Below are 20,305 nucleotides of genomic sequence, written 5' to 3' on the forward strand. Positions count from 1 at the left end.
TAAGAACTGGTGTACGCAACTCTAGGCAGTAACTTGGGCTGTCTCTGGCCTTTGGGGTGATCTTTCTCCACCTCTGCTCTCTCATTCCTAGCCCAAACCCACCAAGGGGCGAATGCGCATTCACTGTCTGGAGAATGTGGACAAGGCACTTCAGTTCCTGAAGGAGCAGAGAGTCCATCTTGAGAACATGGGGTCCCACGACATCGTGGATGGGAACCACCGGCTGACCCTTGGCCTCATCTGGACCATCATCCTGCGCTTCCAGGTAAAGGATATACTCATGGATGCTCAGGATTTAGGCCGCCCTCCCAGGTATGAGCATCCTTGTGGAGCTGGCATCTCCATTCCAGAGGGACCAGGAAAGAAAACCAGGTTGGCAGCACTGTTCAGAGTCAGGTGTGCCAAGCAGTGTGTTGCCCCAGCCCGGAGGATGTGGAAGCTGCTGTGTCCTCCTCCGGTTTCCTAGGTCTCCTGTCAGGCAGGTTGTCGGCCAGGAGGTTTCCAGGCTGCATCCCAGCGCACCAGGTCACTGGCATCTCCTCTAATGTTTACTCTCTGCGCTTGGCTCTCAGGAGCAAAGGTATAAGGATGTGGCTAGTGCTGGGTTCCTAGCACTAGACTGTCTGAACTTCACCAAACTGTGGTGTGTGTCTTAGAATATTTTTAGGAGAAGCTATTTAGAGTTACAGCATGTGTGTGGGCTCCATTTTCGTGTTCTCATTTTCCTTTGGATATGAGGACGCAGTTTTCAGGGGAAAAGTACAAAAGCCTTACACTTGTTTGAATTGATGATGGTTTTATGGGTATGATTATATTTGAAGAAGAAGGCTCTAAATAGAGAAGTATTTTAAGCCAGAGGGTACTCACAAGATCATTTTGTCTAATTATTTTACTTTATGAGGAAACCGAGGACCCAGGGAAGTTAGGGGTGCCGTGGGAGAGCAGGCAGCATTTCAGGGCTGGGAGGCACCACTGGCCTGGTGGCTGGCTCTTTGTCCAGGCACGTGTTTCAAGGGCACACTTGTCCATTGAAATTTGAAAGGCAGGAACATGTTCTTAGCATAGTGTCAGGTTACTCTGCAAACAGATATTCTAACAGCCCTGTCTCCTTAGTGCCTGTGTTCTCTGTGCCTTTCCTTCCCTTGCTGCCTCTTTGATAAAGATCAGCTTGATTTTTCTGGGTAAATAAAAACCTTGCATAAAAAAAGAAAAAGGAAAATCAAATTATAGCTCTCTTTGTTTACTTACTGAAATTCTGAACTCAGCCAGTGACCAGTCCCTTATCCTTCTCACTTCCCCTAGGATTGGGCTGTGGGTGTGTCTTGGAGGAAGTGGTGGGAGCTAAGATGGAGTTACAGAAAGAAAAGGCTTCCTCACTGGCTGGTTCCCAAACCTTTTTAATAATAATTTAGGTTCCCAGAGCCCAGCCCCAGTAAGTTGATTAAGTAGGTCTGAGAAGGGAACTACTATTGAAGATGACATCATTAATGGAGTTGATTATACCAATCAAGGGCATTTTTTCCCTAGGTAGAACTCTTATGTAGGTGTCTGTTATTCAGTTCCTGAATGATTTGAAGATGGAGTAGATGCCATTGAATTCACTAATTATGGCTTTTAGGTCTTAAGCCAACAGAGGTGAAGTTAGTAAGACACTCCTCAAGTTTCACCCCATTTTGCAAAGTGAAATGTTCCATTTCTATTGCCTTTGGCCTGCAGTAATCAGAGCAGGGAAGAGCATTCCGATCGTGGCTCCTCTTGACAGCAGCTTGGTGTCTATGTCAGGGAGCTGGCACACACAGCCCTCTTCATGATTCTCAGCATGAATTGGGTTGAGTCATTGACTAATTAGCTTTCTGCCGGCTTGTTTGTTTCCATACTTCAACCTTTAAATGTTGATGTATTTTCTCCCTTTCCTTTGAGACAAGAGGAACAGGCCATTGATGTTACTGTGTGGCCTGCAAAGCTCATGTCTTACTTGATTCAGCTCCCTGCAGCAGCTTTATTAAATTATCACCCGCTCCAAAAATAGGTAGCCCAGCTCAGGTTTTGTCTCTTTGGTGAAGCTTCCCCATAAAGCTGCAAAGTTCTCCTCCTTCCCCAGCTCCTGAATATATATAGTCTCATCTTAAGTTCCCGGCACATGTGTGCATACATGCACTTGGGTGTGTACCCCTCCCCCCGCCCCAGGATGTGGCCTGCCCTGCATGCACATAGCACATGTCCATTAAATACTAATGATGATGCACAGGTGTTATGCTGCTGTACCTTTAAAAGAGAGTAGAAGACTGAGCAACTGCAGTCAGAGAGAGTCCTTGGGTAGAGAGGGAGCTGGCTAAACTTTCAGAAGGGCAGACGTTTTTCTATATTGGCAAATCTAGAAGGGGAAATAATCTTCCTCACATAGAAGCATAAGAGAGCTGATGGGAGTTACTATGAACATTGCAGTTTACCTTTCCCAGTGAGTCTGTATCTCACCCCTGGAGTGAGGGATGAGGCTGGTTCTTTCACATTACTTTCTGCATGTAAGCTAATTATCCTAATAATAGAGATTGGGTTTTATGCAAACTCAAATATCACATTCTTAACCACATTAAAAATAGAGAAAATGTTTAAGTATAGTTTCAATTCTCAGATATTACTCTCAGTTGAAAGTTTCTAGGTTTTAAATGCTGTATTTATCTATTTTGTCCTCCTATCGCCTTTTCAAGAAGAATTCTAGAAAGTATTTATAGATTGAGTAGATAGAGTTTGGCAGGGTGCAAGGTAGAGAAGCTTAGAAGGGTTACAGCTGGAAGAGGGACAGATGACCAGCCAACACCGTCCACTCCCAAACCCATCTCACATTTTGTTATACTTTCAGAAACTAAAGACAAAAGGGTATTTGGAACATTTGTCTAAAATCATATGGCCAGTAGCTTGCTCCTAATCCAAGAACTAACACTTACGGGTCCTCACCGTGCGCTCAGCACTTCACATTCTTCATCGCATTTAAGCACATAACCGTTCTGAGAAGCAGCCACGTTCCTGTTGCCACTCGTTAGAGGAAGAAGCGGGAGAGTGCACCCAAGGGCACACAGGTGCTGAAGCCTCGATTTAGGCCCAGGCAGTCTGACTTTTGTGCTTACTAGCCCAGGCTTTATGGATAATGTTGAAAACATGCTGCCTGTGACTAGCTTACGAAAGCGGACCATGAAAGCACAGCATTTAAATACACTCTTCTCTGAGAGGTTGGGTCAGCTTTCAGGAAATGGTGTGCTCAGTGTCCTCATCAATGAAGGTTGCACTCTGGTTTAAAAAATGTTTGTTGCAAAAGACACTTCATCTCCATCTGTTTTATGGCTGAATAATATTCTATGGTCTACATAATACCACAATTTGCTGATTTATTTGTGTGTTGATGGGTAGTTGAGTTGTTACCCTGTCTTTGTGATTGTAGATTGTGCTGTTCTGAAATAGTCAGGCGTGTCTTTGTGATAGAAGGCTTTGTTTTCCCTTTGAGTAAATACCTACTAATGGGATTGTAGGATCAAAGGCAAGTGCTTCTTTTAGTTCTTGGGGAATTTCAATACTGCTTCCTTAGAGCTTGTGCAAGTTTGCAGCCCCACCAATAGTGTGTGAGTGTTCCTTTCTCTCTACATCGCTTGCTTTGGGACTTTATGACATGAGTAATTCTCTCTGGGGTTAGGTGATGTCTTATATGGTTGTGAGTCTCGTTTCTCTCACACAACCCAGGTATAGGCCTTTTAGTCAGACTTGAATCATCCAAATGCAAACTATGGAATGTAATCATTTGTACCTTCACAATAATCTGAGATTTAAAAAGGAATTGAGAAACTTTGATTATAAAAAGCCAAACGATGAGGTTTGCGATGTACTGTATGAACCACTGTGTTGGCTTATAGTTGGAAAGGTGGGCTGTCTTAGGGGCAGAAATAAGCTGGGAAGTGACACTGGTAACTAGTCTTCCCTTCACCCAGACCTCTGTGCAAAGTAGAAAACTTAACTCAGGTTGTGTTTCTGAAGTGAGCCCTGACTTCAGGAAGCAGTTTTCACTGACATGGCAGATAGTCCGCAGGGCAAGGCTTTGACCTGAGTTCGTTCTTGATGTAATGTAGCCTTGTTCCTCAGCGACTCTTGTCAGGCAGCTGACCCATCTGCTTGTCTGGTGTTTCTCTGTAAATCTTAGATCCAGGATATCAGTGTGGAAACTGAAGACAACAAAGAGAAGAAATCTGCCAAGGATGCGTTGCTGCTGTGGTGCCAGATGAAGACAGCTGGGTGAGTGTGAACCTGGAGGGCATTGGGCACTTCCTCCAGGACCGAGTTCCACCGTGGTCGTCACTTAGAAGGAGTTGACAGGTGTCTTTTCCACAGCTTCCATTGAGACCTCTTGTTAGCACATAAGCAGTTGATCCGTTGACTCGCTCTCAGGACAGAAGGGGTCCTGATTTATATTTTGAACCTGTCATGTTTCCACATCGTTCCCTTCTCTTCATTAAGGAAGCTCCAGAGCACATTATATTTCCAATTTTTGAACCATGGAAGCATTTTTAGGAAGAAGCATATTCATAACAGTTTAAAAATACAGTTGTGGATTTTCTTTTCCCTTTGATTTCTGCTGTTTGGGGGAGCTTTGTGCAATGATGTTAACTGTTTTACATTATCTGTTTTCCTTCCTTTTCTTCTTTCATTGAAATTTTGGTGAAGATCTTTTTAGAGAACTGTATCTTTTTTGTTGCTCACTGAAGTTGTCAGAGCTCAACTGATGCTGAACCTTTAAGTTCACATCAGATTGGTTTAGGGTCATAAGTACTTACTGAGACCCGATTTTTCTGTCAGATTAATTGGAGTTTCCGTCAAAACTACTTTAAGTGTAGATGTAACTGTAATGAATATGAAGTGTGGAAACTATGGATTAGCTTACGGCCTAATAACGGGATCAGGTCAGGTGTGAACTTTTATCATCCACAGATAAAAAGTTGATAATCCAATGGTATAGAGTGCCTGACACATTATGGCTCAGTTTCAAACATGGTTTTCCAGGGAGGTACTGGGTTCACAGAGTGTCATCTGTTTTAGTGATTTAAGGAAAAAAGCAAGTTGAGTGTCCTCTGAACATGTAGTCCCTACCTCTTTTGCCCCAGAGTAAGGTGTAGATTTGGATCCCAGTGGCTACAGGTCTGGTGTATTTGTAGGTAGAGTGGAAAGCTGGAGGAAGCAGTCCTCAGAGGTGCCTAGCTGTGGTCACTGTTTCCTAAGAAAGAATAGTGTTTTAAATCTAGGATACGATCCGTATCTTCGTGTGGTTCAAGTGTCAAGCAAGAAAAGCCACATAGACGTGTATTTTTATTTTATAGCTAGCTGGAGTTCACGGGCCATTTGTTCTGACTTGATTGTCCTTATTGATTAGTATCCATTGCCTTAGGTTTTACAGTTCTAACATTTATAACCCCAACTTTTTTTTTTTTTTTGGAGATAATAGTCTCACTTTGTCTCCCTTGGTAGGGTGCTGTGGCATCACAGCTCCCAGGCTTAGGTGCCTCCCAAGTAGCTGGGACTACAGGCATCTGCCACAACGCCTGGCTGGTTTTTGTTGCAGTTTGACCGGGGCCAGGTTTGAACCTGCCACCCTCAGTATATGAGGCCAGCACCCTACTCACTGAGCCACAGGCACTGCCCTACAACCCCAACTTTTTGAAAAATGCTACATTTAGCAAAATATGAACCTTTATTTAGTAATTGTGCTGTTTTTCTCTTGTTTGTCCTTGGCAGGTACCCCAATGTCAACATTCACAATTTCACCACTAGCTGGAGGGACGGCATGGCCTTCAATGCGCTGATCCACAAACACCGGTAACTCCATGGAGGTCATGCTGCCAATTGTGGGGTTTCAGAATGTTGCCATTCTTCTCTGGCACATCTGGGTGACTTCTGATTCTCATATCTATTGCCTTAAAAGGGCACCATGGTGGAAATTCCTATATTTCCATTTGAGGAAAACAAGGGAGAATATGTAAATTCTCCCAAACAAACAAGTTCCTCATTATTTTTTATTCTCTCAGTAAACTTAGAAGTATTTATTTAAAAATCAGTTTCATTGTTTGATGATTTCATAATACAGAGGGTACCAAAAACTGTATTAAAATTGTAATACTCGGTATGTACCAATAACAAAAGATGAATACTATGTACAAGTCATGTTGAACAGCTCTTGTAATCACAGAAGTCAAACATAATTAGAGGATTACAAATTTAATTCAGTGTTTCTTAAAATGTATATACTTTTGTGGCACGCTCTATGTTTTAGAGTTTTTTCCACTAAGTGGTCATTGTAACATTCTTGGAGTAATAATTGCATCATATTAGTGACATGACTTATATTATGTTCCACTGTTGTCGTTCTGCACAGGCCTGACCTGATAGATTTTGACAAACTAAAGAAATCCAATGCACACTACAACCTGCAGAATGCATTTAACCTGGCAGAGCAGCACCTGGGCCTCACCAAACTGCTGGACCCGGAAGGTGAGGACTCGAGGGGAAAAAGCTGGGACCTTTAGCTTCTGTAACATCTGCTTTGTGTCTGTATGTTTTATTTATACAACATGTTCTGGGAATTACCAAAGGAAGAGGAGCTTCATGTTGGTTATGAAAATAATTTGAGGATTTGTAGAAAGGGTAACATTAGAAAAGGCCTTGAAAGATGAGTATGGTTTAAGCAGCATCTGAAGGAGAGGTCATTCTTGCATGAGAGACTCACAAGCAAAGGTGTAGAACCAGGAAACAGAAAGGTGAATTTGAAGACCAGAAATCCAGCGTGAAAGGTGTTTAATGGGGTAACAGTAGGGAATACCACAGGAGAGGTGAATGGGGGCTGCTTACAAGCTAAAACTTGTAGAGGTTATTCTGCAGGCAGTGGGGAGTCACTGAAGCTTCTTAACAGCTGTGCTCAAAGTAGAGAACCTGGCATCAGTTCTCAGTGAGTGCTTGTGGGCCAGCATTCTTCTGAAGGTGGCAAGCAGCTTAGTTTTGGATGGGTAGAGACTGGAGGCAGGGACTTTGTTAGGAGACTGCTTTGTTTGCTTGTGAGCAAGTATGAGCGTGAATGAGAAAGGGGAGTGTGGAGGAAGGAGCAGCACTCTCTGTCCTTCGTGGCTGACCACATCCCGTTCTCTGCACAGCACTGATCCCTCCACTCCGCGTCCCTGTGTGGCATGGAGCTGACCTGTGTGGAGCAGGCCCCCAGGTTATAGCTCCCTTGCTTAACAAAATCCTAATTCTAGGCTTCATTTCAATATGAGCTCTCAGAGGAACTTTTTCTAATTTTGAGAAGCATTTAAAATGTCAGAGGATTTGTTTATAGTGCTGTAGGCTTGTAGATCCCCTCAACTGTGAGCAAATACGAGAGAAAAAAACCCAAGTGTATGTGAGTGAAAGTTTAAAGTTCTTATAAATATAGAACAGGAAGTTTAACTCCCCAAGGGCGTATCGAGGTCATGAGGCTGCCAGGCAGGATTCTTGCTATTTTCCAATGCATGAGATTCACTGATATGTTCGCTACAGGAAGCTGAGATAAAATTATCTTTGTGCTAACTCATTAAATGATTTCTCAATATAAACAGAAAAATTCCTTGGGTTGTGACAAATCTTTGTGCTTTACCCCTACCTTATTATGGGAAGGAATTTTTCCTTAGCCTTAGTTCATTGTGCTTTTGATAAAGAATCTTTTTTTTTCTATCACAGTAGCGAAATTTTTTAATAACTTGCTCATTAGTTAAGCTTTCTAATCACTGCCTGGTATGAAAAAGGGATTGATGTTCCCCAGATCACAAGACAGAGAGCTAAAAAAGGCAGCTGGTGTCACTTATCTTTTAAAGTTTGATCTTAATTAGTAGTAGTCAGTGCTCTCAAGGGTGGCACTTAAAAAATACTTGCAGACAAGTTAAAAAGTTTTGCCTGCTCGCTCCTTGCAGTTGCACTGACACTTTGCGTTGATTAAAAGAGAAACAAGGCTGGCATTCTTTTCTGGCTATCCTCCAGTTCTTTCTCCTTTGGGCGTACACTTTGATGGAGCCGAACAGACACAGAAGCCCTAGGCTGGGAACTATAGCTGTGATTCTGGCCTTCCACCATTGGCTGCCTTGGTGACCCCAGGCGGGGAGCAGCCCAGCACTGGGCCTTAGCGCTCTATGTTTAAAATACAAGAAAGAATCTTGCTTCATACAGGGCTAGGGGAGGGTTGGGGGTAGAGATGAAGGTGTATGTGTAAATGTATAAAGAGCCTGTAAAAAAGAGCCTCTTGAAAAAGAGCCTGATGCTCTAAGGATAAGAGCTGTCCTGTGGGTTTTCTTCTCACTCTATCCCAGTGGTTCTCAACCTTCCTAATGCTACGGCGCATTTTTAATACAGTTCCTATAGGTTGCAACCCACAGGTTGAGAACTGCTGGTCTATCCCAAGTTGAGCACTTCATTGAATATTGCTATACCTCAAAGACTAATCATTTTTTTTAAGATCATATTTGTTCTCTGAACAGATTTTTATTGACCACCCACATTGTGTAGGACAGCACACTAGGAAGATGGTAGGTGGAGTGACAGGGGCTTGGCAGGACAGGCTTGCCCCCGAGGACTGAATCTTAAAAGGCAAATCAAACAGGCATAAAGAATCATAATGCCTGGTAGAAAGTGAGCTGTGTGTCCATATAAAGTCCAGGGGAATAGAGGAGGGAGACAGTACCACCAGCTTTAGGGATCATAAACCATTGTATTGGGCTGGTGGGCTGGTGACTTTGAGCTGGACCTTGAAGGATGGTGAAAAAGTAGTGAGGTAGGGAAAACCATCTTAGGCAAAGAGAAGTTGTGAAGGGAGGCATGTTAGAAATTGGGATGGGGAAGGGGAATGGAGAAGAGTCAAGTCTGGATCAGATACATAGATTAAAAGTGTCAATAATGCTTGACACTTAAGAGGAAGCACAGTAAATATCTGTGGAATAGAAGGATTGAAAAAAAAAGGAAGGAAAGTTGCATCCAGATTCTAGAGGCCTAGAGGGCTTATACTTTATTCTTCAGACTGAGGGGTACTTGTGAGTAATTTTGAGGTAGGAGGAAATGTGTTCACAACCGTGCTTCTGGGAGATCAGTCTGGGGCACCACGTGAGTGAACTGAGTAGTAGACAGACGCCGTGAGGGAGCCGTGTCTCAGGTTGTGGGGCTGGGAGTCTGAACCATAAGTGACAATAGGGTTGCATAAGTAGAGCCATCCAGATTCAGAACAGTGACCATCTGGATATGAGTAACAGGCGATAAAGATGTCCAAAGACTGAGAGGCTGGTGCCAGAAGCAGAAATGAGGACTTAAGAAACGCAAACCCCGTTTGGTAAAGTAGGGGCAAGGGGAAGAAAAAGATGTGCCTGCAGAAGGCATTTTGTGAATATTCACATGAGAAACAGATCAGTGAGATGGTTTCATCCTTATGGCCCTTGTAATTAATGCACTGATGACAGAACCTGCAAATACAAAAAATGAAGGTGGGGGGCTGTTCAGTGTTGGCAGACAGTTGTTCTGGTTTTGCTACTGCCTGGGTGGGGCACAGTGGCAGCGCCCCTAAGCAGAATCTTCTCTGGGTTACAGACATCAGCGTGGACCACCCTGATGAGAAGTCCATTATCACTTATGTGGTGACTTATTACCACTACTTCTCTAAGATGAAGGCCTTGGCTGTTGAAGGAAAACGAATTGGAAAGGTGAGCTCACCGCAGTTTTGTAAGAAGCTTGCCAACACCAATCTGGGGCAGCCCCCGAGAGTCACAGGAAAGTAGGCAGAAGCCTCTTCATCCCAGGGGTAACAGGAGGGAGGAGCAGTGGCTGAAATATTTAGGAAAGGATTTGAGGGGGTATCTCAGACCCGGGAAAACCTCTCTCCCCAACCAGTCCAGAAAATTGGGTATTGGAAATCTGGCTGAATTGACTAATGTCATGGATATGAAATCCTACTTACAACACAGTTGAAAAGGTTTGGTGTTAGGCTTTTTACTTTCACTTCTCCTTTGGCCAGTGTTCGTTCATCTGCTGTATTTTTCAAAACATCTCAGACCAGATGACGTTGTCACACCCTGTACGTAATAGAATGGAAAATGCATGGGACAAGACCAAGCTATTTAGAGCCCTTTTTCTTTTTCTAGGAATTTCAGAGGTTAAGCTACAGAAGTCATTCAGAAATTCTTTGCCTGGGGGTTGGGAGGTTACAGAACCAATTATAGTCCAGTTAAGCTGTCATTGCTCACCACAAAAAAAAAAAAACCAGTCTGGGTGCATGTTAGCAAATGGTTCTTTGAGTTACCATGCTCATGCTGAAGCCAGATGGAGTCATTTCAAAGACAGCCATGACAGTGCACTTGCTCATACAGGGCTGCCCCGACATTTACTCCCGCGGTGACACCATCTTTTCGTTGTTTCTAACTCTCGTGTGCAGGTGCTTGACAATGCTATTGAAACAGAAAAAATGATCGAAAAGTATGAATCACTTGCCTCCGACCTTCTCGAGTGGATTGAACAAACCATCATCATTCTGAACAATCGAAAATTTGCCAATTCACTGGTCGGGGTTCAGCAACAGCTTCAGGCATTCAACACTTACCGCACTGTGGAGAAACCACCCAAGTAAGAAGCAGATTGTAATGAGAAGCTGTCAGTATGGGAAGAGAGGTCAGAGTAGCCAACAGACTCCTGTGACCTCTGTGACCTCAGCTCTTAACTCGAATGTCTCTCACCACTGGCCTGTCTTACCCTTTTTCATATGATTCTCTGTTGTTGAGATTTATCATACATCATGCCTCTTCTGAGCTGTTTATAATAGAAATGTGCCTGTGATGTACAGGATACATAAGAATACTAAGAAATAGTACAGGTCTCCAGTCCATTATCCAAAACCCTTGTGCTAGTATGTTACAGCCTCCATATTTTTTGGATTTTTAGAAAAGTGGCACAGTGCATATGTTCTGTTAATACAAAAGCCCCAGTGGGTCTGAGGCAGTAACTCATAACCAAGCCCACTAATACCTGTAGCAAAATGTGTAAATATTCACATTGCGCTAGATTAAAAGAGAGACTAGTTGTATAACAGTTCAGATCAGATTTTGCTGGCCAAAAGTTTGATTCTTTTTTATGTACTTTAATTCAAGTTCATAATTGTTGAAGGAGGATGGTGGGCCTTTATCTCTTGCATACCATAGTTTCAAAGTCATTCTTTTTCTGGAAGCTCCGCTCAGTTGTGGATTCCTTAGTGAGGTCTCTGAAACCCATTGAAATTATATCAAATATTTGACAGAACCCTTGTTGACGGCACTCGGCTGTGCTCTGTGGGTGAAGTAAGTCCATTTTCCTTTGACACCCTCAAATATAAATCTCACGGACAACAAACAACCACAGAAACAGTCCCACCATTTGGCATATTTAAAGGGTTGTAATACCCAGTAACTAACCTGCTGCTGTCTCTCTGACATGCATTTCACATAAATCAGACCAGAGATCAGTGGCTTTTAAAATTGCATGACTATATGAAATATTTTCTTTCTCCAATAACAAATGAACTTTTTCAAAGGATCAAACTATAGTAGGTAATGATTATGGCCCTTTTCCTCTTTGCTAGATTTACAGAGAAGGGGAACTTGGAAGTGCTGCTTTTCACTATTCAGAGCAAGATGAGGGCCAACAACCAGAAGGTCTACATGCCCCGGGAGGGGAAGCTCATCTCTGATATTAACAAGGTAAAAAGCCTTTGGGTCCTCCTGAGGCCTTGTAGGTTTCAGGATCCGTCCCTGGGTCTTGATAGCTAAGAGGACAGGAGACTGAAAGGGTATGTCCCTGCCTGCTGAACCTGGTAATCGGCAGCTGGTGCTCAGGTGTGGCAGAGGGCCAAGCAGGTACTTGAGGTAGGCCAGTCTGGTGGGGACTTTAAGGGGAGCACAGTTAGATTTTATCAAACCAGCTTTGGCTCAGGCTGTTTACCTTGCTACTTAAATATGCTTTAGTTTACTCTCATCTGTCCCAGGCAGTCATCTCAAACCTCTATAAATTACAGAAAGGAGAAATCAAAACCTCTATTTCATGTGTTTGGAATCTCCAGAAGTTGTGGGGCTTAGGATGTTGGCTCCTTCCATCAGGGAAGCTCTCAAAAATCAATTTTCATTACTTTGTCTATATGTTGGCAATTATAGAATTTCACAATGGCATTATTTCTGGCTAGAAATTCAGAAAATCTAGAATTCTGTGGTCAGTTGTACATACTTAGATTCCTGTCAGTGGAATGTTCGGATTTTTTTAATGTGGCGGCAGGCATATTTTATAGGGATGGATGTAATGTGGGCAGTTGGTCAGGATTTCAAAAGAAATAATCAAATGTATAAATCTTTTATAAGTGGTTCATGGTGGAGTGAATAAGAGATTCATAATTTTTCTCATTTATTTTGTATGATCAGAGCTATTTAGGATAATTTATTTCCTCTTAAAATAAGAGATTTATAATTGCTTCATATCTATAGGTATTTTTTTTTTCAAGTGAAACACAGGAACTTAAGGTTTAGATCTCCATGAGTCTACACCGAGAGAAAAATATTTTTTCTCAAGGCCTAAGAGTCAGTGAGGGTGGGAATGGGATTTCCCCTTTAAGTCCTCAGCTCTTTTTGAGGAATAGTAGCTGTTAGCTGTAACTGAGAAAGGTTCCTTGAACATTGTTTCTCTCCTCCACTCATATAGGCCTGGGAAAGACTGGAAAAAGCGGAACATGAGAGAGAACTGGCCCTGCGAAACGAGCTCATACGTCAGGAGAAACTGGAACAGCTCGCCCGCAGATTCGATCGCAAGGCAGCTATGAGGGAGACTTGGCTGAGTGAAAACCAGCGTCTGGTGTCTCAGGTTCTGCTCTTGACATCATTAAAGAAACCACAGCTGGGGTAACCTGGAAATGTAGACTGTACCCAAGGGCCGCAGGGCCACAAGACATCTGCCCATCAGTCTTCAGTTACTCTGAAGTAACTGCGGGGTCATCTCGCCTACTTCCCATGAAAAGGATGTTTATAATTTCTAATATGCTTTCTCTTCTATTTATCTAACTTTTCATGGATTTGGAAGCAGTTCAATCAGTTTGTTTAGAGCCAGTGAGTGTGTGTGGACCATTCACATTTATGTAAGTTTTACCCGTTCCTCTCTTTGCCTCACTCTTTGACCAGCTAACCCTTCAAGGCAGTTAGACTGGTTGTGAAGTAAACAAAAGAGGCTTTTCATTTCTACTTGGCTTGACATAAGCTATCACCTGCTCGGTCTCTTAAGTCAGGTGCTAGATATGAGCTGGGCCCCTCTGCAAAATGAGAAGTTGCTGGCTGCCTTTGGAAAGGGCACCTGAGTTCAAGGCAGAGACCAGTTGGGAGAGGGAGGCCACAGGAGTCAGCTTTGGCTTTAGGACCACCGGGATGAAGGTATGCTCAGGATTTCACCTCTGTTCTCTGTTTCTTTTCTTAGATTGAGTGACTTTTAAATTCTATGCTTATTTCATTTCTCTGTAGGACAACTTCGGGTTTGACCTTCCTGCAGTTGAGGCCGCCACAAAAAAGCACGAGGCCATCGAGACAGACATTGCCGCATACGAGGAGCGTGTGCAGGCTGTGGTGGCCGTGGCCAGGGAGCTCGAGGCAGAGAATTACCATGACATCAAGCGCATCACAGCGAGGAAGGACAATGTCATCCGGCTCTGGGAATACCTACTGGAGCTGCTCAGGGCCCGGAGGCAGCGGCTCGAGATGAACCTGGGGCTGCAGAAGATTTTCCAGGAAATGCTCTACATTATGGACTGGATGGATGAAATGAAGGTAAAACCTGAGCTGTCCTACCAGACCTCTGGGTTTTGGAACCCATCCACTAATCCCACGTCATGTCATGTCATACCATTGTGCTGCTCGTCTAACTGCCCACCTGTAAAATCAGAGGGACCATGTTACCCATGGGAATATTGTTGGCTCACAAGTTAAATAAGACATGAAAGGTGAAAAACTTGTAATGAAGAGCAATTCACTAGCCAGAGGTCAGCTACTATGATTAAGATCTAATTTAGATGCATTCCATATAGGCAATCAATCAAATTGTGGTTTGTTTTTAATTTTCTAGGGTTGGAGTAGCTTTCTGTCTTACTGATCTTTCTGAGTGAGTTACGCTGCTTTGGGGAGGAGGGCCAGGAAGGAAGTGGAAGGTGGTGTGGACATAGCACAGGTCAGGCACCACATGACCGGAGCCGAAAATGCCTGATCTCTTTGTACCTCCTCCTGTCTTCATTTTTAGGTGGCGATCATACTTAACTGTCTACCTACCATATCTTATTATTAGAAAGATAGAGTACAGTAACGTGTACAGATCATAGGACCAGCGGATGGCACTGGCTGCTCATGCCAGCTCTGAGCACAGAGTTCTCGGCTTTCCTCCTGCCATCATGCCATAGGCCTGTGCCTTTTTAATGTTCTCTGATGCAGGCCACAGAATGCTAATCCGTATCAAGCAGTTCTCCAGCTGGGCTGCATTTAGTCTTGTAGCTAGAATGGGGCAGTTTTCAGACAGTCTCATGGAGCCTCTTGTCTCTGCACACTGTGTTCCCAAGCTTGACCTTAGGCAGGAGATTTCCTTCCCAGGATATGAGCCCTGGTCTGTTGCTTAGCGCTCTTGAACCATTCCTGGCAGAGGGGCAAGGTCACCTGATAGCATCAGTTTTCTCTCCCATTGTCCTGGATTTATGATGTTCTTAAGTATGGGCTGTCTTGACCTCTTAAAATAGAAATGCTCATAAAAATGTAGCAGATATGTTTTTCATTTTACGAATCATGATGTTTATTCTAATCCAGGTTGATTCAGAGATTTCCTTAGAAGAGGGAAGTAGAAATTTCACCTGCAGAGAATTTAGGATGAGGCTCCCAAATTTGACTAACTGATGGAAGAAAAAAGAAAATGTTAGTGGGTTCAAACTTAAACCCAGGAAGTTGGTTGGGGTCTAGTAAGCATGGCAGCCACCTGACCCTGCTCTCCTTAATTAGGTTAAAGATGTGGCTTGTAAGCTTTCAGCTCAATTCTTCTCTGTTTATGTGAGTGTGGTAGACGCATGCCATTAAAATCGCTAACAGAGGAAAAGCATCCACTTAAGGGACCAGGAATCTTCTAAAAGATTTTTTTAAGCTTTGAAGTGTCTGAGTCTGTTACTTTTCTTTACCTCAGAGTTTCCTGAAAAGCTGTTTCAGCAGTTTCTTCTTGAAGCCTCACTTATTTTATTCTGTATTTGTCTTGCTGCTTCTGAGGTAGATGATCCTTAGTTTACTGTGTCTCTCCCGACACTGGCTTTCAGGTTTGATTTGTTTTGTTCTGGTTTGTTTGCCATCATCTTCCCTGGGAGGTATAGGGTCTTTGGCAGGCAAGAGGGAAGATGCAGCTCTCTGTCCAAAGATAATGTGGTGTGGAAGTCAAGGTTATATTCACAGATGTCCTTTCTGTTTCGTCTTGTGCACAGGTGCTATTACTGTCTCAAGACTATGGCAAGCACTTGCTCGGTGTGGAAGACCTGCTACAGAAGCACGCTCTGGTTGAAGCAGACATTGGCATCCAGGCAGAGCGGGTGAGAGGTGTCAATGCCTCTGCCCAGAAGTTTGCAACAGATGGGGAAGGTAAGGATGGACCATTCTAAGCTTTCCTTCCTGGTCCCCAGAGCGTGTGGTAGTGGGGCTTTTTAAGTTGCTGCACTACTGTGGGTAATGATGGGTTTGTCTGCTACTGTGTCATGGAGCAGCGGCCTTGTGAGCACAAATTCTGTCTTGTTTTTCTGAAACAGACACATCTTTTTCTTAAATACTCAACATTCTGCTTTGCTTTGAGTGGCTTGATGTTTGGCGGTGCAAGTTTGCCAGACCACACTCTGGCCGTGCACCAGCAGCTCCTGGCTGTCACAGCTGGCTGCGCGTACCTGTTTGAAGATGATTTAGAATGATTTGGTTTTGCCGCTTACATTTTCAGTTAAATGTAGCCACCTTCTTTTATATGACTCACGTGCTTTCATTATTCGTAAGTGATCACTCTGCAGTTGGGCCAAAATAATACCTATCACTGCGCCTTCCTTTGCAATCAAGAGTCTAGAAGGTGCTGGTGGCCTCACACCCTGTGTTTAGATTTTGAAGTGAACTGGTAATCCCACAGTAAGAGCGTGGGGTGCAGCTTACTTCCTGCAGGTGATCAGGCCCCTACTGCTTGGTCACTCTCACATCTGTTCCTTGGTGTGAACAGGTTACAAGCCCTGCGACCCTCAGGTGATCCGGGACCGCGTGGCCCACATGGAGTTCTGTTATCAAGAGCTTTGCCAGCTTGCAGCTGAGCGCCGGGCCCGCCTGGAAGAGTCCCGCCGCCTCTGGAAGTTCTTCTGGGAGATGGCTGAGGAGGAAGGCTGGATAAGAGAGAAGGAGAAGATCCTGTCCTCCGACGATTATGGGAAGGACCTGACCAGTGTCATGCGCCTGCTCAGCAAGCACCGGGCATTCGAGGACGAGATGAGTGGCCGCAGCGGCCACTTCGAGCAGGCCATCAAGGAAGGTGAAGACATGATCGCCGAGGAGCACTTTGGGTCGGAGAAGATCCGTGAAAGGATCATTTACATCCGGGAGCAGTGGGCCAACCTGGAGCAGCTCTCCGCCATTCGGAAGAAACGCCTGGAGGAGGCCTCGCTGCTGCACCAGTTCCAGGCCGATGCCGATGACATCGACGCCTGGATGCTGGACATCCTCAAGATCGTTTCCAGCAGTGACGTCGGCCACGACGAATACTCCACGCAGTCTCTGGTCAAGAAACACAAGGATGTGGCGGAAGAGATCGCCAACTACAGACCCACCATCGACACACTGCACGAGCAGGCCGGCGCCCTCCCCCAGGAGCACGCAGAGTCTCCGGACGTGCAGGGCAGGCTGTCCGGCATCGAGGAGCGCTACAAGGAGGTGGCGGAGTTGACGCGGCTGAGGAAGCAGGCGCTCCAGGACACCCTGGCTCTCTACAAGATGTTCAGTGAGGCTGATGCCTGTGAGCTCTGGATCGATGAGAAGGAGCAGTGGCTCAACAACATGCAGATCCCAGAGAAGCTGGAGGACCTGGAGGTCATCCAACACAGGTGAGCGGGCACTGCTGGGCACTGGCCCTCCCCCCATGACCACCAGGGGTTAAGGCGCTGACCATCCCCATTGAACTGCCCTTTCAGATTTGAGAGCCTCGAACCGGAAATGAACAACCAGGCCTCCCGGGTGGCAGTGGTGAACCAGATCGCACGCCAGCTGATGCACAGTGGCCACCCGAGTGAGAAGGAAATCAAAGCCCAGCAGGACAAACTCAACACGAGGTGAGTGTCAGACCAGCAGCATGCTGGCTGCATTGTGTGGGGCTAGAGAGGGTCAGGAGCTTCCTGGGCAGGGTCACTGGCATCATGACACTGATGTCATGTCACTCATGTCTCCCTTTCAACATGTCCCGGTTTTGTAAGACGTGTCTTGGGTCAGTGTCATTGAGGACAGGAAGAGACCTGTGTCAACCCAGCACCTGCCCCTCTCCACATCAGAATTAGGGCTGTGATGTGGCCTCAGCCCAGCATGGCAGAAAGCATTAATGTGGTAACTGTGCTATGCCTTTAGAAGTGATTCTTTGAATAGCACGCTTCGGACTGACTTTGCCAGTGAAAATCCTGATTGTCAGGGCAGACCTTGGTCTTGGTCTTGGTCTTATCATTGTGTTGAACAAACATGTTTGAGTTTGGTTGTGGTTGCCAGCTGGCCTTGGTTCTGAAGGTTACTTAGATTTGGAAAACGTTCTTAAGCGCAGTTCAGAGGTGAGTAAAATGTGACAGACATAGACTGTTACTCAACTATGGGGACAGATATGTTATAGCTGCTCACGTTGGAACTCTCAACACATCCCTCTTCCTGAAAGGCTTTTTCCAGATTACATTACATCCTTGAGCCATTTCTCTAATACTTGGCATTCACATACTGAGGGAGGTGATTTTCCAAAAAGCAGATGGTCCAAACACAGAAAGCAAATGTGCAGCATTAACCGTGACTGTCTAGCTCCTTGTCTAGACACAGTCAGTGTCCCTTCCTCATGTTGCGTTCTCTTTCCTGCATTCACAGGTGGAGCCAGTTCAGAGAACTGGTCGACAGGAAGAAGGATGCTCTTCTGTCTGCCCTGAGCATCCAGAACTACCACCTCGAGTGCAATGAGACCAAATCCTGGATTCGGGAAAAGACCAAGGTTATTGAGTCGACCCAGGACCTGGGTAACGACCTGGCCGGCGTCATGGCCCTGCAGCGCAAGCTGACCGGCATGGAGCGGGACTTGGTGGCCATAGAGGCGAAGCTGAGCGACCTGCAGAAGGAGGCAGAGAAGCTGGAGTCTGAGCACCCAGACCAGGCCCAAGCTATCCTGTCTCGGCTGGCCGAGATCAGCGACGTGTGGGAGGAGATGAAGACCACCCTGAAGAACCGAGAGGCCTCCCTGGGAGAGGCCAGCAAGCTGCAGCAGTTCCTGCGGGACTTGGATGACTTCCAGTCCTGGCTCTCCAGGACCCAGACAGCCATCGCCTCAGAAGACATGCCTAACACCCTGACGGAGGCAGAGAAGCTTCTCACGCAGCACGAGAACATCAAAAACGAGATTGACAACTACGAGGAGGATTACCAGAAGATGAGGGACATGGGCGAGATGGTCACCCAGGGCCAGACTGACGCCCAGTACATGTTCCTGCGGCAGCGGCTACAGGCGTTGGACACCGGCTGGAACGAACTCCACAAAATGTGGGAGAACCGGCAGAATCTTCTCTCCCAGTCGCACGCCTACCAGCAGTTCCTCAGAGACACAAAGCAAGCCGAGGCCTTTCTCAACAACCAGGTAACGTTTGTCATCGCCTTCCCTTCTTCTGTCAGAGAAGACTCCGATTGACTCTTGAAACATTTTGGCCAGGGCTGTGGGTTTAAACTATACCTGTTTGAAAGTAGAAGGATAATTTAGAGGATTTGTTTCCCTTGACTCCAATGGCACTGAACCCATCACAACATAGGGAACAGGAATTGAAGATTTCTACCAAGAGCTATCTTGCCTTGCAAAAATAGGGTTCAATTTCAGCTACTGTTGAGGACCTCTTAAGTCCATAGTATGGTCTCATGATTGAGATACTAATCCCACAGGGCTGTTAACCTCTCTTAAACAAGAGCATGTGAAGGGTGTGTTGCTGGTGCCCTCCTGAGCACATGAGAGGCCTGGTGGTGCTGATACACAAAGCTTTTGGTTTCTTTGGTTTCTTACTCACTTTGGGAAAAACATTTAGAGCATTTAAGCTCTGGGGGAAATTTGGGTTTTTTCTCCCTACTTTTACTTCTATCTGATTTAATAGATTATTTTATAAAAGTGTAACGAAGCAAGTGTTGTGACGTATGTTGCATGGAACATGGGAAAATGAGTTCTTGCTACAGATGTGTCATCCTGCTGTGATTTTTATTCCCCTTTAAAATAAGGAGTATGTTTTGGCTCATACTGAAATGCCCACCACCTTGGAAGGAGCTGAAGCAGCTATTAAGAAACAGGAGGACTTCATGACTACCATGGACGCCAATGAGGAGAAGATCAATGGTGTTGTGGAGACGGGCCGGAGGCTGGTGAGCGACGGGAACATCAACTCAGATCGCATCCAGGAGAAGGTGGATTCTATTGACGACAGGTATAGTCTTCTGAGTTCTTAAGGGAGTCTTCCACCTTGGAACTCTCAACTTTCTGAATTGTTGGCCGGGAATCCTTTCCCAATGGGCAGAACACAAGTACTCTGCAAAGTCTTACCTACACACACAGAAAATTAGAGTAGCATGTCGCTGCTTGAGAGTGTGGCTCACACCTGTAATCCCAGCACTCTGGGAGGCCAAGGTGGATGGATTGATTGCCTAAGCCCAGGAGTTTGAGACCAGCCTGAGCAAGAGCAAGACCCTGACCCCCGTCTCTAAAAATAGCCAGACATTGTAGCAGGCACCTGTAGTCCCAGCTCCTCAGGAGGCTGAGGCAAGAAATTGCTTGAGCCCAAGAGTTTGAGGTTGCTGTGAGCTATGACACCACAGCACTGTACTAAGGACAACAAAGTGAGACTCTGTCTCAAAAAAATAAATAAGTAAAAAAAAGCAGAAAAGAGAATGTGGTTCTCATAAGACACGTACAAGTGTCCACAAAGATAAGAAAGCTTGAAAATCCAAGCTAATCCTTAATCCAA

The 20,305-nt window shown here is 45.1% G+C and overlaps 1 protein-coding gene across 4 annotated transcripts in view; it reads left to right on the forward strand.

Moving 5' to 3' along the window:
* The window catches only part of SPTBN1 (spectrin beta, non-erythrocytic 1), a 202,334-nt gene that overhangs the window by 144,267 nt on the left and 37,762 nt on the right, over positions 1-20,305 (forward strand). For all 4 annotated transcript variants that reach the window (XM_023512079.1, XM_012804019.2, XM_023512080.1 and 1 more), the window contains 14 exons: positions 92-265; positions 4,187-4,278; positions 5,773-5,853; positions 6,410-6,525; positions 9,631-9,743; positions 10,472-10,659; positions 11,648-11,765; positions 12,754-12,912; positions 13,560-13,862; positions 15,539-15,692; positions 16,306-17,176; positions 17,264-17,401; positions 18,186-18,942; positions 19,566-19,768. In XM_023512079.1, the coding sequence (XP_023367847.1) occupies positions 92-265; positions 4,187-4,278; positions 5,773-5,853; positions 6,410-6,525; positions 9,631-9,743; positions 10,472-10,659; positions 11,648-11,765; positions 12,754-12,912; positions 13,560-13,862; positions 15,539-15,692; positions 16,306-17,176; positions 17,264-17,401; positions 18,186-18,942; positions 19,566-19,768 (3,467 nt within the window). The remainder of the gene's footprint in view (positions 1-91; positions 266-4,186; positions 4,279-5,772; positions 5,854-6,409; positions 6,526-9,630; positions 9,744-10,471; positions 10,660-11,647; positions 11,766-12,753; positions 12,913-13,559; positions 13,863-15,538; positions 15,693-16,305; positions 17,177-17,263; positions 17,402-18,185; positions 18,943-19,565; positions 19,769-20,305) is intronic.

The sequence above is a fragment of the Otolemur garnettii genome, unplaced genomic scaffold (assembly GCF_000181295.1).
Source record: "Otolemur garnettii isolate 467f Iridium unplaced genomic scaffold, OtoGar3 scaffold00024, whole genome shotgun sequence".
In the NCBI taxonomy this organism is placed as follows: domain Eukaryota; kingdom Metazoa; phylum Chordata; class Mammalia; order Primates; family Galagidae; genus Otolemur; species Otolemur garnettii.